This window comes from Danio rerio, chromosome 6 (genome assembly GCF_049306965.1).
Source record: "Danio rerio strain Tuebingen ecotype United States chromosome 6, GRCz12tu, whole genome shotgun sequence".
Classification (NCBI taxonomy): Eukaryota; Metazoa; Chordata; class Actinopteri; order Cypriniformes; family Danionidae; genus Danio; species Danio rerio.
Window position 1 is genome coordinate 48,514,361 of NC_133181.1, and position 16,285 is coordinate 48,530,645.

Here is a 16,285-nt window from a genome sequence, read left to right on the forward strand (position 1 = left end):
ACATCACTTTAACCCCCACTCTGTAATTAACTACACTATTAACACTAGACCAAGGCAGTCATTTGGGCTATTTTTAAATTTTGCAGTATAATAACATTCTTGAAATAAAACCCATATGTATGTAGTATCCTGACATTTCTAGCATGCCTTCATATTTTACTGCAAATATACATATATATTTATATACATACATACATACAGACAGACAAAATCAGAATCAGAAATAATTATTAAAGATTGCATCTGTAAAAAATGTAATTGACAATCTACAATTCTAGATAGATTTAATACAGAAAAAGATACAAATAAACCGTGTTTTATTGTTTTCTGTGAATTCGAACAGTATTGAGGTATAGAGTAATTGAATAATCAAATGTAAAATTTGACTGTGTTGTCTTCGTTGTGTAAACAGTTCGATAAAATTAATCGTTATTTAAGTTATAAACTGTACAATTTCTTAGACTTGAATGCTTTTAAAATCGTCACACAGTCACAGGCTTCTAAAAACACTTGCGAAATGATCCTTTATAATCCAGACTCGACATTGCAGATCCTGTGATTTCGATATCGATGTGATATCGATGCTGAAACGAAATATTTTGCAGCTTTTAGAAACATTTTTTGGGCTATTTTTAAATATAATAAGTGTTAATGGAAAAAAAAAACAAATATTGCTTTAAATTGAATCACAACTAAAATAAGTAAAACAAACAAACAAACAAATAAAAAACTAAAACTTTGACTTTTTTCATGCATGTATAATTGATTCTAGTATTATATTCTAGTATTATAACTGAATGCATTATGAATGTTTTATCTATAAAAATTTTTACTGTGCAATATAAAGCATATTGGTGATGTTTTTGTTAGTCACACAGATTTTTTGTTTTACAAAGAAATAAACAGAATATTGATCTACTTCTAATTTGGATGTTTAGAATTTATGTTTCATGTCCTGATGTTTATTATTGCGTATCGTAACATAATAGATCCATTAATCATGATCAATTGATTAATTATGTACTTCAATTCATTAATTCAGGCGACGCAGTGGCGCAGTGGGTAGCACATTTGCCTCACAGCCAGAAGGTCGCTGGGTCGATCATTGGCTCAGTTGGCGTTTCTGTGTGGAGTTTGCATGTTCTCCTTGCATTCGGGTGGGTTTCCTCTGGGTGCTCCGGTTTCGCCCACAGTCCAAAGACATGTGGTATAGGTGAATTGGGTAGGCTAAATTGTCCGTAGTGTATGTGTGTGTGTGTGTGTGTGTGTGTGTATGTTTCCCAGAGATGGGTTGCGTCTGGAAGGGCATGCGCTGCGTAAAAAAAAACTTGATGGATAAGTTGGCGGTTTATTCCGCTGTGGCGACCCCGGATTAATAAAGGGACTAAACCGACAAAAAAAAAGAATAAATGAATGAATTCATTAATTCAAGTCCACAGCGTTGCGAAGTGCAAAAATCAACATTTAAAAACATAATTCACGTAATTATTTCCAAAAAATTTTATGTTTTATCCACAAAATATTCAATATTTTAATCCATATTTACACTTTCAAAAACAACATTATTGCAGAGATGGAAATAAAAAGCTTGGTTTACTAAACCACGACTTAGTTTAAAACTAGTTTACTTGTGGAATGTTTTTCGATGCACATTGATGCAACACGATTTAGGCTATTTTCATATAAGCCACAAATGCAGAACACATTCCACATCATTCACACCCCGCCCAATGAAAATTCACCTTTATTCATGCATTTGCATTGACTGTGTGCAATCTACTCACGTGGATACTTCAAGTCTATGTAAACAATAAGTTGCTGAGACATTTATTTTCTAACTCAAACTGAATATTGAGTAGGGGGCGGAGCTTTCTTTAGTGCATCATTTCTTCATAGCAAACTAGGAAAGGATATTAATATGCAGTTGCTATGGACGCCGTCAGGTTGACGTCACAGTAGGACAAATGCGGAGGCAAATGCTCAGACTTTCATTGAAGAGTACGAAAGCAACTATTCAGTGAATTAAATTGCACGGATTAATTACTAATTTTATGAATAACAATGTGAGCTAGCAAAATAAACATTACATTTTGATTTTAACCAGACTTTAACCAGCATTAAATTAAATATTATTAAAAAAAATACATTATAAAATATAACGGCAGTCAAGCAAATCCAAAACATCTAATGTAAATATGGCCTGACAAAAATGCCAGTCTTCAGTCTAGTACAAATGCTCAGAATGACTACTATGGCCATTCTAGTAGAATATTCCAGTAGTTCTAGTGTTAACAGAGAAGATTGAGTCTTATTAAATCACTGAGACGTGAATACGCAGACTTCTTCTCCAATTTAACAAGGACTGTTGATGAGTTCTCCATTAAACAATCACTTCAAATGGAGCTCTCATAAACATTAATCGCTAGTTTTACTTCTTTTGGCTTACGGTTATATAGACCTGTCAGTCAAGAGCGGTGGAGCGAGAAACAGAGAAAAGAGCGGTGATGCTGACAGCAGTTCATGCGATTGTGGAAAATCATGCACGACCCAAATTGAGCAATCAGATTGTCCATTCGCCCACTGAGAAGCAGAAACACTGAGAGCATTAAATATGCATCCACTCAACAAGCCAGAAATCTGCAGCATCATTAAAAGCAAAAGTTCAGCCAAAATGAAAATTCCATCGTTGTTTACTCTTGGCTCCGTCCTGGCTCAAAGCTATCATCTGAGAGAATTGTGAATATTTAGCAAAACACTTCCTTTTTCCTTTAATTTACATTAGGTTGTAATGTAACCATGCACACGGATTTAGCACATTTGACTGATTGTTTGCCTTTATTTCCTATTTTGTATAAACTTCATTTCATAAACAAATTCCATCGTTGTTTACTCTTTCTCAAGGGGATCGAAAGTAATAAGATTTTTATTTGGCTCCGTCCTGGCTCAAAGCTATCATCTGAGAGCATTGTGAATATTTAGCAAAACACTTCCTTTTTCCTTTAATTTTTTTTTGTTGTTGCGATACTCACACGTAAATGTCTGCTTCCAAGACGTTAGAAACAGACATTTTCTTTTAGCCTTATAATTTGATGTTGCTGCCATGTTGCCGTTTCTTCGCTGTACTGGTTGTTACTAGGTTACTGAAAAAAATAGCATGCTCAAAACAACAAATCAGAGAAGAGGAACCAGAAAGCAATATGGTGTTTACGACATCACAGAGAAGGTAGTGTTTAAAGACTTAAAAGCACAAACTTAAAATGCACGCAATTGAAAAATAGTCGAAGACAAATTAAATGTTAGTGACAAGGCAGCACTGTCCCAATCGGGCCAGTAATAATACTGTCTACTGTCCCAAGCGTCTCTCATGCTGGCCCTGGGCCACCGGGCAGTCCTTATTGTTGAGCCCTGCTATGACTCGTATAAGCCAACACATATCAGTGATTCAGCATGTACATTTTATAAAGTTAAAGAGGTTTAATATATATTGATTAGATTATAAACCTTACTATTTCGTTGGAGTGCAGTGAGTGCACTATTCTGTACTTCTGATTGGCTGTATTTAAATTTCTATGAATAAATGGTGGATGACCTTGTACTAATCAGTTAAATTAGCAAAAAATGGTGCTTTTCCTCAACATATTGCTGCAACATTTCAATAATCCAGAAAGTTATTAAATCGCAGGCAGAAATGATGCAAGTGAAAGCGTCTTTCGTCTTAACCCAAGCGCAGTAGAGGAACAACATGTTTTCTGTTGGTTCAATGTAGATGATCAACTTTTGGGAAATGACTGAAAACAATAGTGGTAAATGAAAAGGCTGTTTTTAAATGTATCCATATTAGTGTAGATCTAGACCAGAGATGCTCAAAGTAAGGCCGACGGGCCAAAATTGGCTCATTGTATCCTTTGATTTGGCTCCCAATATCAAAGGTTACAATGAGAATGATGAGGAGGGCAAAGGCCTTAAACACAGAGACCGTCATTTCTAATTTACCATAATGTTCTTTTGTTAGTTAGTTTTAGTGCTGAGCTACAAAAAAATCAAACTGAAATGAAATGTTTTAATTAAATATTGTAAATAAATCTGATTTGTAAAAATTTAAATACCATAACTCGATGGAGGGAGAACTATGCAGAGACAACTGATTTGACAAATCAAGGCAAAAACTAGTGTAATTCTGTTGTAGATGAGACTGTTTTTTTATTTTACTGTAATAAGTTTATTATAAAATGTCAACTATACTGTATTAGTCAATGGATTTTTTTAAATATTATTAAATAAACTAGGAAATCCCCCATGACAACTATATTTACCTTCAGCCCACAAGCCTCAATCAAGTTTGGTCTTTGGCCCTTTGTAAGAGAAAGTTTGGGCACCCCTGATCTTGACTTAGTCCCTGTTTACACTAATTCGTTTAGTTTTAAAACAACGTTTTAGAATGAATATGATCCACGTCCACACTGGCGTTTCACCTAGCATTTCTGAACAGATCTCTGTCCACACTGCATCGCAGAAAACGCACATCACATGATCACACACACACTCTATCATGCGCTATAGCATATGCAGAGGTCTGAGATCAAGGCAGTCAGCAGGGGCAATGAGAACATCTACCCATTTGAGAGTTGTGCACATCGTACTGTTCATCAAGGATCTTCTCACTGGATCTAATCTCACTATATATGTTAAATGTGATATTTAATTCATATTGTTGCCTATATAAAACCAAATATTCCTCGACTTTGGTCTTTTGAATCTATTAGTTGTTCTCAGATAACGTGTTTTGGCTGAGTGCAAAGATAGGTTGTAATGTAACCATGCACACAGATTCAGCACATTTGACTGATTGTTTGCCTTTATTTCCTATTTTGTATAAACTTCATTGTATTGTTAAGAAAGTTAAACAACGTAGCCAGGGTGATGTGAATGAGGTTATAAAGTACACTGTTCCCTTTGAAGATTTACTCGACGTGTCCTCTGGAGTTTGTTTTCCATTTCAAACTTGCGAAGTCTGAACTTACAAGGAAAGAACGCAAGACTTAACTTTGTGTAGGCTACTTAATATTTAGGCAAAAGCCCCAATCAGATGTCTCTGTTGCCTCTTTTTATGTCTCCATTTTCCCCCATCCACACTAACATGGAGCAGCAGTCATTTAAAATTAAAATGGCCTCTTCAGCGTTTTTAAAACGCTCCGTTTTCAGAGCTCGAAAACTCTGGTGTAGTGTGAACAGAAGGCGTAACCGTAGCAAAACGTATGCATTTTAAAACTAAAACGTATCAGTGTAAACGGGGCTTAAGAAAAAGTTTGGGCACTCCTGATTGAGACCCAAACTAAAGTGACCGCTCATAAATCTTGCAGTGACCCCTAATGAGGGTCTCGACCTCCCAGGTTGGAAATCTTTGCTCTAAATTGATGGCAATAAAAGCTGTTGAAAGTTTGTGAGTGTTTGTTTAGAGCCTCACCGGCTGTAGAGATGATGGGGAAGCTGTCATTGTGGATCACTCTGGGGGAGTTTCTGTCTTCAATATAGAAATGTGCCGTCTGGAAGAATCTCCTGTGAACAGAAACGTCCCGGTTAGAGGAATGCAGGTAATCAGGATGATTTTAGACAGATTCTTCATCTGGAGAAGCTTCCTGTCTGCTGAGAATCATTGTTAGGTGTTAACTTAGAGATCCATGTCTTATTTATCACTTTGGACATCAAGTAATACACAATGTTTCGGTTCAATACAATCTCAGTCTCAACTCTTATTTTACTACATTACTAAAAAGTATACAGTGCATAATGCCTGAATATACTGTTCTTACCTATTTCTGTATAAATTATCATTAAGATAATAAAAACAATAGGAATCACTTTTTAAAGTAAATATCCTTGATGCAAAAGACATATTTTTGTTATATATTATTTTATATTGTCACAATCACCATTGTTTGAGCGTTTGTATATTGCTGAAGGACTACACACATGCCACCACATGAACTACAACTACCAGGATGCTTTGTGCAAGTCACACTTATGTTCATTTTCTGAAAGTACTGCTCTTCAGTTCTTCATTTTCTGATGCTGAAAATAAAGAAAAACTATAATAATCAGATAAACAAATCAAATTAAACCCTAAAACCATGTGCAAAAGTTATAAAAGAAAAATTGACTCGCATTGTTCATCCCACAACATGCCGTTTCTGTTGATTTAATATGTATTCTTTTACAAATCTAGTTTGTAAGTACATGAATACAGAAAATATGCAATAAACTTGAACACGATAAACACACTTATGTTTATTTTTCAGATGGGTATTTTTATCAGCTGATGCTGAAAAAAATATATAATATATTCATACACTAGCGGTCAAAAGGTTGGGGTCAGGTTTATTGAAAAAAATTAAAAATTATTCTGTTCATCAAAGCGGCATTTATTAAATGTAAAAAAATTTGTTTAATTGTTAAATACTTATTTATTAAATATTTATTTTTTACATTATCTTATTTTATGCATTTTCAAATGAAATGATTAGTCCAGTCATTATTGATTTTATTACTATTACCATTAATAATAATAATATTAATAATAATATTATTAAACAATAATAATTATTCTTAGAGTTATTTCTTAAGGATCATGTGACACTGAAGACTGGAGTAATGAAGCTGAAAAATTATCTTTAAAATCACTGGAATAAATTATTCAATTAAATGATAAACTACTTTAAATTACATAATAACATTTCACAATTTTACTATTTTTACTGTATTTTTGATTAAATATATGCAGCCTTGGTGAGCGGGATAAGCTTAATATATAATATACAGTATATTAGGGGTGCACTACATTATAAAAATCTAACATTGCAGTATTTATTTTTCTTATTTTGCGATATGTACTGCAATTTACAGTTTCACTAGATGACCTGAATATGTTTATTTGGAAAAAATCTATATTTTTAGATTGTGATGATTCTGCAAGAAATTTTTCTGAAGCTGAAAGTTGAAAAGTGGTTGAAATCTTTACAGCAATGTGAACATTAAGCATTATTCTTTCAGGTTGGTCCCGTTTACATTTCTCTTTATGCAGATTGTCTTGCATTTTATGTTTGTGGCTCTGTAAATATTGTACATGTTTACTGTATTGTGTTTTATTCGTAATTGTTTTTATTTTTTAATGTAAAGCCTAACCAGGGACGAGGGCTGCAAATTAGCTTAATGCTATATGCCCTATGTACGCAGCATCGGTTATCTTTGTACAACAATGTCAAGTGTATTGTCCATTTAAAATAAACAAGCAAATAAAAATAAAAAAGAGACTGCATCTGCAAATATCTAAATATATAAATTATATATACAGTTGGTTGAACAAATCTAATGAAACCAGCTACACTTACCTTAACCAAAACCATGCGCAAAAATTAAAACAGATATCAACTCCAATTCTCCATCTCACAACCCCTATATATGATTACACACCTAACAACCCTCGAGATCCACAGTTACATAATCAAGTAATTGTATCATTGCCACATTTACAACATGCTGTTTCTGTAGATTTAATATGTATTCTTTTACAAATCTAGTTTGTAAGTACATGAATACAGAAAACGAGCTATAAGCTTGAACATGATAAACACATGTATGTTCACTTTCCAGATGTGTGATTTATCAGCTGATGTTGAAAAAAAAAAAACCTCTGATAATCAGATGAACAAATCAAAATATACCAGCTACACTTACCATACCTCCAAAACCATGTGCAAAAGTTAAAACAGATAAATCTACATCAAGATCCCCCAACCCCCTATCTATACTTACAAACCAGAAACCGAACAACCCTCGAGATCCTTAAAACACAGTTACATAATCAAGTTATTTTATCATTGCCACATTTACATAATCAAAACCCACAAACCCGCACAGACACCCACAAAACATCTCTGGCTCTCATTTTAGCCTTCATATAAAATGCATGAATATCAACCTCAACTTTACACATGCAACTCTTACGGCATTTCATTTAATCTTAAATGCACAAACACAGCGCATTTTCCCATCCCTCATCTTTCATTTAAATCCCAGTCAAGCATTTATATAAACGCGTCCCTACCTGTACTTTAAGCAGAGCAGCGAGCAGATGCTAGTCATCCTCAAGAGGTGAGATAAAAAGAGAAGCGGAGGCTCTGAAAAGCTCATGATCTCTGTTGACGGAGGGGGAAGGAGGAGGACAGGCCATGACTGGGGGACACAAACCTCACGCTAATGACCTTTTTTTTATGACGGGGGATCAGAAACACTCCACTAATGGCGTACAAGGGCCCTTCAGTCAAGTTTCGGACCCCGCGGTCTAATCCTTAAGCATGCAAAACAGGCGAGATGGTACAAAGATAAATATAAGCTCTTCTCGTTCCCCATCTGCGACTCTGCATCAGGTCTGGAGTTTGCTTTAACGTGTGGAAATGTCTGAGGGAGACGAGTGCAGCATCTTTGCTCTTTAATGGGCATCTGTGAGTCTGAACAGACTGAGAGCCTCTGAGCCTTCCAGATGGATCCCTGCCTACATAAAGCTCTCATTAGCCTATCGCCTTGGCAACATCATAACTTCATTTTAAGCAAATAATAGCACACTTTCTAGTAAACGCTCGCACCAACTTTGGGTATTGGGAAATGAGAATTGAGATTGGATTGGGTTGAAAACTAAATTAAAAGTTACAAACAAGGCTAGTTGCTTTGACAAATAATTGAAGAAGTAGAAGTATTTAATTGTAAAATAGTAATATTAAAACCTATTTTACCCCTTATTTAACATTTAATATAATTATTTTTGTCTCCAGAATGTGTCTGTAAAGTTTCAACTCAAAATACCAATCAGATTATTTATTATAGCCTTTTAAATCTGGGAAATTGGAGCTGTTAGGACATTGTAGCTGTTTTTGTTGCCTGTGCCTTTAATGCAAATAAGCTGGTTCACTGTTTCCACGTGTGTGTAGCATTCACGTAGATAAACAGCACAGTGACAGACAAAAATGAAGCAGATCTTCTTTACTACAGTAAGAACTATCCCAACAGTTATTTGTTATGTTTGTTGTGAAGTTAATTCAAGCCTTTTTGCAATGATGAGTCCCACACAATTTCGTTATAAAGTTTGCACAGTTTTACATGGCAAATGTGACAGGATACACTTAATATCCACTGCTGTGTGGATATCCGTTATGTTAATGTACAAAATAAACCTGATTTAAGTCAACAAACCAGGATTGAAGCATCTTCTTTTATAATTGTACTGACATTGTACTGAATTACGTAGCAATTTTACTGTCTCATTACAAACATGCATTGACTTAAAACTCAATCTTGAGGTGCAGATGATCACAGAGAGCTGAACAGATATTTTAATCCTAGTTAATTTGCGCACGTCCTATATTGTGGATATGATTATACGCCTTATGGAGACATGTTAATACGCGTCTGTCGATCAATTTAGTGGGCGGGGAAACTACACTCCTACATCATGTTGTGGTGGGCCCTTAAAATGGGAGGGATTTGGATCCCATTTTAACGTCAGGAAATTTAAAAGAAGAGACTTATTGTGTTTATTTGACTTAAATATGACTGTGGACACTATACCTACACATAGTTCTGTGTAGGTACAACAGTGGATTTTCATCATAGGTGTCCTTTAAGAAATAAAAAGAAATAAGAAAATGTTAAAGCACTAAAATCAAAACATTTTTAAAATTAAAAAAATATATAAAGTTCAGCAAACATTGAAAAAAAAAAGAATATTTAAAAAAATATTTATTGTATAAATGCTGGAAAAAAGGAACTCATTAAAATAATGTTTAAAAATTCAGTCCTTGACAATTAATTGAAACAAACTGGTAAAGTTGAAAGTACTTAGTGCTGTGTGTAAATGCAAACAATTTAGATAAAACAAAAACCTAGTTAAATAAAAAATTTAAAGTAATAAAATGGCTCGAGTTATTCAAAATTAGCGTTCAGTAATTTAAATAAAGCTGACCACAAAATAAAAATAAAATAAAAATGTAAATATAAAAAAAAAAAGTTTTATGTAGATAAATTTCAATAAAAAAAAGAAAAAATCTTTTACTTATTAAAAAACATATTAAAATAATCAGTTCTTGACAATTAATTGAAATAAACAGATTTAAGTAAAAATGACTTTTTAACACAAGTGTTGCAAACAATATCAAACGTTCTGGTAAACACTCACACTAACTTTTGGTATTAGGAATTTAGAGTGGATTGATATTTGATTTGGGTTGAAAACAAATTTAAATGTTAGTTACTTTGGCAAATAAATAAGTAATTATAATGATACAAAGTAATTATATTATATAACATATTTATCTTTCAAAAGTGTCAAAGAAATATGAAAATGTTGAACCACTATCTTCACAAAAAAGTTACATTTTTAATTTTAAATGTACTTGAAGTTCAATAAAAGAGAAAAAAATGTACTTAAACAATCTTATTAAAATAATAAAAATCAGTTCCCAACAGATTTAAGCTGTAACTTTAAGGTTTGTAGTTAAAAAAAAAAATCAATCTAGTAGGAAGCTCCAAAAATCTAGCTAAATGAAGATTTAAAGTGATAAAATAGCTAGAATTATTACAAACTTGCTTTCAGTCATTTTAAATAAATGAAATCCATATACCATAAAGAAACTGAATGAAGGGATTTAGGTTGGCTTAGTAACTGACTGAAATAATTAGATTTAAAGTCTGTGTGAAATCAAAAATTTACAATGTTTATTTTGCTGGTGCACATTGTAATGCCTTTGCTGAATAAATAATCTGTGCAAAAAAATCCACTGAAATAAAAATGTGCCATTTCCTTTCGTGTTTTGAGTGTCAGTCCTTGTCTGTATAAACAATATTCTTAACCACACCTATCTTACCATTAGTTGGCTATGAGGAAATGATGCGCAAAAAGAAAGCCCTGCCCCCTAATCAATATTCCGTTTCAGTAGGATGCACATCAGCATGGACCTTAAAGCTCTCACACATTGGCAACATCATACCCTAATTTAAAGCAAATAATATAACCCATTCTGGAAAAGGCATGAACCATATATAGGAAATTGAGCAATAATGGAATAAAAACGCACAGCGGTGACGTGTTGAGACAGAAGAATAATTATCTGGAATTAAATAGGAATGCTGGAATAGATTGAAAAAAAAATTAATTGTAAAAACTAGGCTAGATTCTTTAGCAACTAACTGAAATAAATAGCTTTAAACCCCTCATTAGCCTCTTGCCTTGGCAACATCATAACTTCATTTTAGGTGAATAATAGCACACTTTCTGGTAAACACTCGCACCAACTTTAGGTAAAAAGGAAACGCAAGTCTTTTGTTCCCTTGGTGTCTTTGTTGAAATCTGACAACGGTGATGTGTTGACAAAGACGTCACATTCTCCGGGGAGCAGTTGTGTCTTCCTTCCACTCGCTGAGCAGATTGATAACCGTGCAAACACTCTTTCATTCACTCTCACTGTCAGCGATCAAACTCTTCTAAAGCCTTCAAATTATCAAATCAAACTGCTGTTATCTCGCTTTGCAGCTGCAACAAAAAAATGGGTGAACTTGAGGTTAAAGATTGTTTTTTGTAACTAAAATGAATCTCAAATAAAATAGGAATACTGATTTAAAAAAAATAATAATAAAAACAAAAAATTTTCTTTGGCAAATAACTCAAATAAAAAGGTTTAAGTAAATTAAGACCAATATCATTAAAGTATAATCACGTAGACAAATCAAGTAAACAAAAAATAAAAAAGGATTAGATTAAAAATATTAGATTAAAAACAAACTTATAAAACTTATAAAATAATAAAATAATTATTATTTGGGGATTACTATTCGAATATACAGAACAATATACAGATCAATAAACTCATTACAGTTTGACAAATGTTGCAGCTGTTGGACAATATAATGTACTTTTGAGGTTTTTTTAGGCAGGAATGTTGTTGTTTAGATTGCAACAATGCAGTTTATTTATAAGGATAGTGCCTATTTTAAATATTTATAATTTTGGAGATGCAGCATGTCTGCATCCATCAGCCTGTCATTGAGCAGAGCGAAGACAGTTGACGCTCCGTCACAAGATGGCAACAGAGACTGTATAATACGCCCAATAGACAAAAATATCAGTGTATTTTTAAACTACAGCTGATCGAAACATTATAAATCTGGTTATATTCTAAGTCAGTCTCTCTCTTTTGTATGTTGTAGTGCCGTATTTATACCATAGTTATTGTAGTGTATTGAGCGTGTCACTTATCAGGTATGTATGTATGTATTTTGTTTTGGCCACTCTTTGTATAACCCTGAGTTACTTTTTGATTGGCCATCTGTTTGTTTCTAATGAGTCTCCTGTTTGTGTTGCTGCAGACTAGTTCAGTAAAAATAATGAAAGAAGAAATGCCCGCATGTGTTTAGCTTTTTCTTTATCGCAAACACAACAGTAATCTGGTAGTGTTTGCGTTGCTTTGGCTTTTTTTCCAGGGTTAATTATTGTGATATCTCCATTGCAGCAATTAAAGAAATACTGGGAAATCTCACTAGACTGATGGAATTTCAATCCTAAAATGTCAGCAAAATCACCTGTTTTGTCATCACTTTAGACATTACGCTAGAAAATCATTCAAGCACTAGCTGTTCTGCTGTTCTGACGTCAGCAGCAGATGTGAATGAGCGGCAGAAGAAAGTAGTTCCTAAAACAAAAGGATTTTTAAGCTCTCTTTGTTTGATTTTCTTTTTTATATACACAATTATGCTGTCAAACTGTTGTATATAAACACAATATCACCTCGTAGCAGTGCGATATGGCTGTATATTGTCACTGGTGGGACACTAAGGCACGCTTCCCACTAGTGTCGATATACAGCCATATCGCACTGCTATGAGGTGACTTTGCTCATATATATTCATTCATTTATTCAATTTCCTTCGGCTTAGTCCCTTTATTCACCAGGGGTTGCCACAGTGGAATGATCCACCAACTTATCCAGCATATGCCTTACACAGGGGATGCCCTTTCAGCCGCAACCCAGTACTGGGAAATATCCATACACACTCACAACAGCCATTTTAGTTAGAAATGCCAACTGACCCAGCCGGGATTCAAACCAGCAACCTTTTTGCTGTGAAGTGACTGGCCCCTATATATATATATATATATATATATATATATATATATATATATATATATATATATATATATATATATATATATATATGTATGTATGTATGTATGTATGTATATATATATATATATATATATATATATATATATATATATATATATATATATATATATATATATATATATATATATATAGTTGAAGTCAGAAGTATTAGCCCCCTCTGATTTTGTTCTTTTTTTTAATATCTCCCAAATGAAGTATGTCTGATAATATTTTTTTTCTATTGGAGAAAGTCTTATTTGTTTTATTTTGGCTAGAATAAATGCACTTTTAATTTTTTAAAACCATTTTAAGGTCACAATTATTAGCCCCTTTAAGCTATATTTATTTTCGATAGTCTAAAGAACAAACCATCATTATACAATAACTTGCCTAACTACCTATAATCTGCCTAGTTTTCCTAATTAACCTAGTTAAGCCTTTAAATGTCTCTTTAACATTTATAAAAGTTTCTTGATAGATATCTAGTAAAATATTACTCAGTTATCATGACAAAGATAAAATAAATTAGTTATTAGAAATAAGTAATTGAAAACTATTATGTTTAGAAATGTTGAAAAAAACTTCTCTCTGTGGAACAAAAATTGGGGGAAAATAAACAGGGGGGCTAATAATTACGGGGGCTAATAATTATTCAACTGTATATATACAAGCAATAAAAAAAATTTAAAAAAATGCAATTAAAATATTTTTTTAATAAATGAAAATAAAACACTAAAATATCTTTTAAAAAACAAATGTTGGCAATGAAGATTAATAAATATACAGGATTAAAGCTAAAATTACACACACACACACACACACACACACACACACACACACACACACACACACACACACACACACACACACACACACACACACACACACACACACACACCAAACACACAGAAAAAACTATAAAATAAACAAATGCTAAAAAATCCATATAAAATAGAAACAGAAATCATATAAAATTAGATTAGATTTTGAAGCTGAACATAGACACAAAGCTAAATAAAAGAAATTCATAAATATTTGACTATATTGCAAATAAATATTACTAAAACTGCATCTAGTATACTTTTATAAAAAAATCTAAATATTATGTAATACTTATATAATACCAAGAAACCATCTTATATAATCCCACATAATATTTTTAAACCCCAAGACTACTTTAATATTTACCTCTTAATGCAATCTTAAAAAAGCATTGTGCATTCACATTTGAAACGATATGCTCAAATCAGTCATGCTCACAGATTGGCGCACAGCTGGGGCCCTCAGCACAAGACTCACGGTCCCCAGGGGCCCTGCAACCTCTCAGCTTGCACACAAACATACACACACACACACACACACACACACACACACACACACACACACACACACACACACACAAACACACACAAACACACACACACACACACACACACACACACACACACACACACACACACACACACACACACACACACACACACACAAACACACACGCACAAGACTAAGCAGGAGGATGCTGGTATTTGGCAGGAAGCTCCATAGGAGGTTTTATTCAGGAACCGAAGGGCCGAGCGTGTGCAGATGGGGCCGGGGCTCTCTGAGGAGCTGAGCCAGGTTTATAAAGGCCAGGAGATGTAGGAGACAGAGGTGGACGAGGTGTGGATTCAGGGGTCACAGCGACCTTACGCGGTTTACAGACCAGACGGAGCCACTGCACTAAACATGCGGCTATGAATATTAATCGATGCATTTGTGCAGGAGTTGTTAAATGAAAACTGATTCTGGGGCTCGGTTCACACCTGATGGGTTTTTAAAGAGACAGTTCACCCAAAAATATTTAATTATGACATCATTTACTCACCCTTCCCCTATTCAAAATCTGTGTTCAAAAGATCTAAATCTTGTTCAAGTTTCTTTTCTTTCTGTTGAGCTTAAAAGAAGTTGAGCTTAGAAGATGTTTAGAAAAATGCTGGTACCCATTGACTTCCATAATTTTTCTTTAATTACCACTGAGGTCAATGGGTGCAAAAATACATACATTTTTGGGCGAACAATCCTTTTAATTAACTCATAAATAAATACAGGTGTAAATGGGGTGTAAAACATTGTTACTTTATTAGAACTAATCTTCATCGGGTTTTCGTAATGAGTATTGCATGGATATCTTTTTATATACATATATTTGCATGTTATATGTTTTATATTGGGCGATGCGGTGGCGCAGTAGGTAGTGCTGTCGCCTCACAGCAAGAAGGTGGCTGGTTTGAGCCTCGGCTGGGCCAGTTGGCATTTCTGTGTGGAGTTTGCATGTTTTCCCCGTGTTCGCGTGGGTTTCCTGAACACAAAAATGCCAACTGACCCAGCTGAAGCTTGAACCAGCGACCTTGCTGTGAGGCAACATAACTACCTACTGCACCACCACGTCGCCCCATATATATATAAGTTAAATGAAGAAAAAAAATGAAGGCTCTTTAAGTTTTCTATTGTCTACTTTCCTAATTTTATCCAGATTGTGCAAGCTTATTTTACACTCACACACACACAAAAAAAAAAATTAACAAAAAAAACCCCTGCATTGATAGCCCTGCCTATAGTTCCTTGAATTTAGTCGGCAGAGTAGTCAAAAAAGTAAAACAAAACAGCTGGTGCAGGCCCGTATCCTGGGTTCGGGTGGTTTGAAAGACCCACTCCTTACTGACAAATGTTGGTATATGGTATGATGAATTGAGAAAATAACCCATCAAAAAAGGTTTTACGACTAAGCGGAATTGACTTTAGCTAACTAGTTTTGACCAAAAGAAACATGTATCTTTCAAGAGTCCGCGAGTGTAGTGACAATAAACTTACTAGATAATAGACACTGTTCAATTTAAAACATTAAGATTCCTTTATTTTTAATGATGTATGATGTAATACATTTTTGTTTAATTTTTTAAATGTATTATTCTTTAGGAAATATTTTTGATACATCAAAAAATGTAGTTATGATGTCCACCCGACAAGCTTATCCAGCTACAAATAGTGCTTAAAATGTCACTGAAAAGCAGTATTTCATTCATTCATTCATTCATTTT

The 16,285-nt window shown here is 33.7% G+C and overlaps 1 protein-coding gene across 1 annotated transcript in view; it reads right to left on the minus strand.

Moving 5' to 3' along the window:
- ca16b (carbonic anhydrase XVI b) overlaps window positions 1-16,285 on the minus strand; it is a 211,098-nt gene that overhangs the window by 35,314 nt on the left and 159,499 nt on the right. Inside the window, exon 14 of the mRNA XM_021477262.3 lies at window positions 5,465-5,556. Coding sequence (XP_021332937.1) covers window positions 5,465-5,556 — 92 coding nt within the window. The remainder of the gene's footprint in view (window positions 1-5,464; window positions 5,557-16,285) is intronic.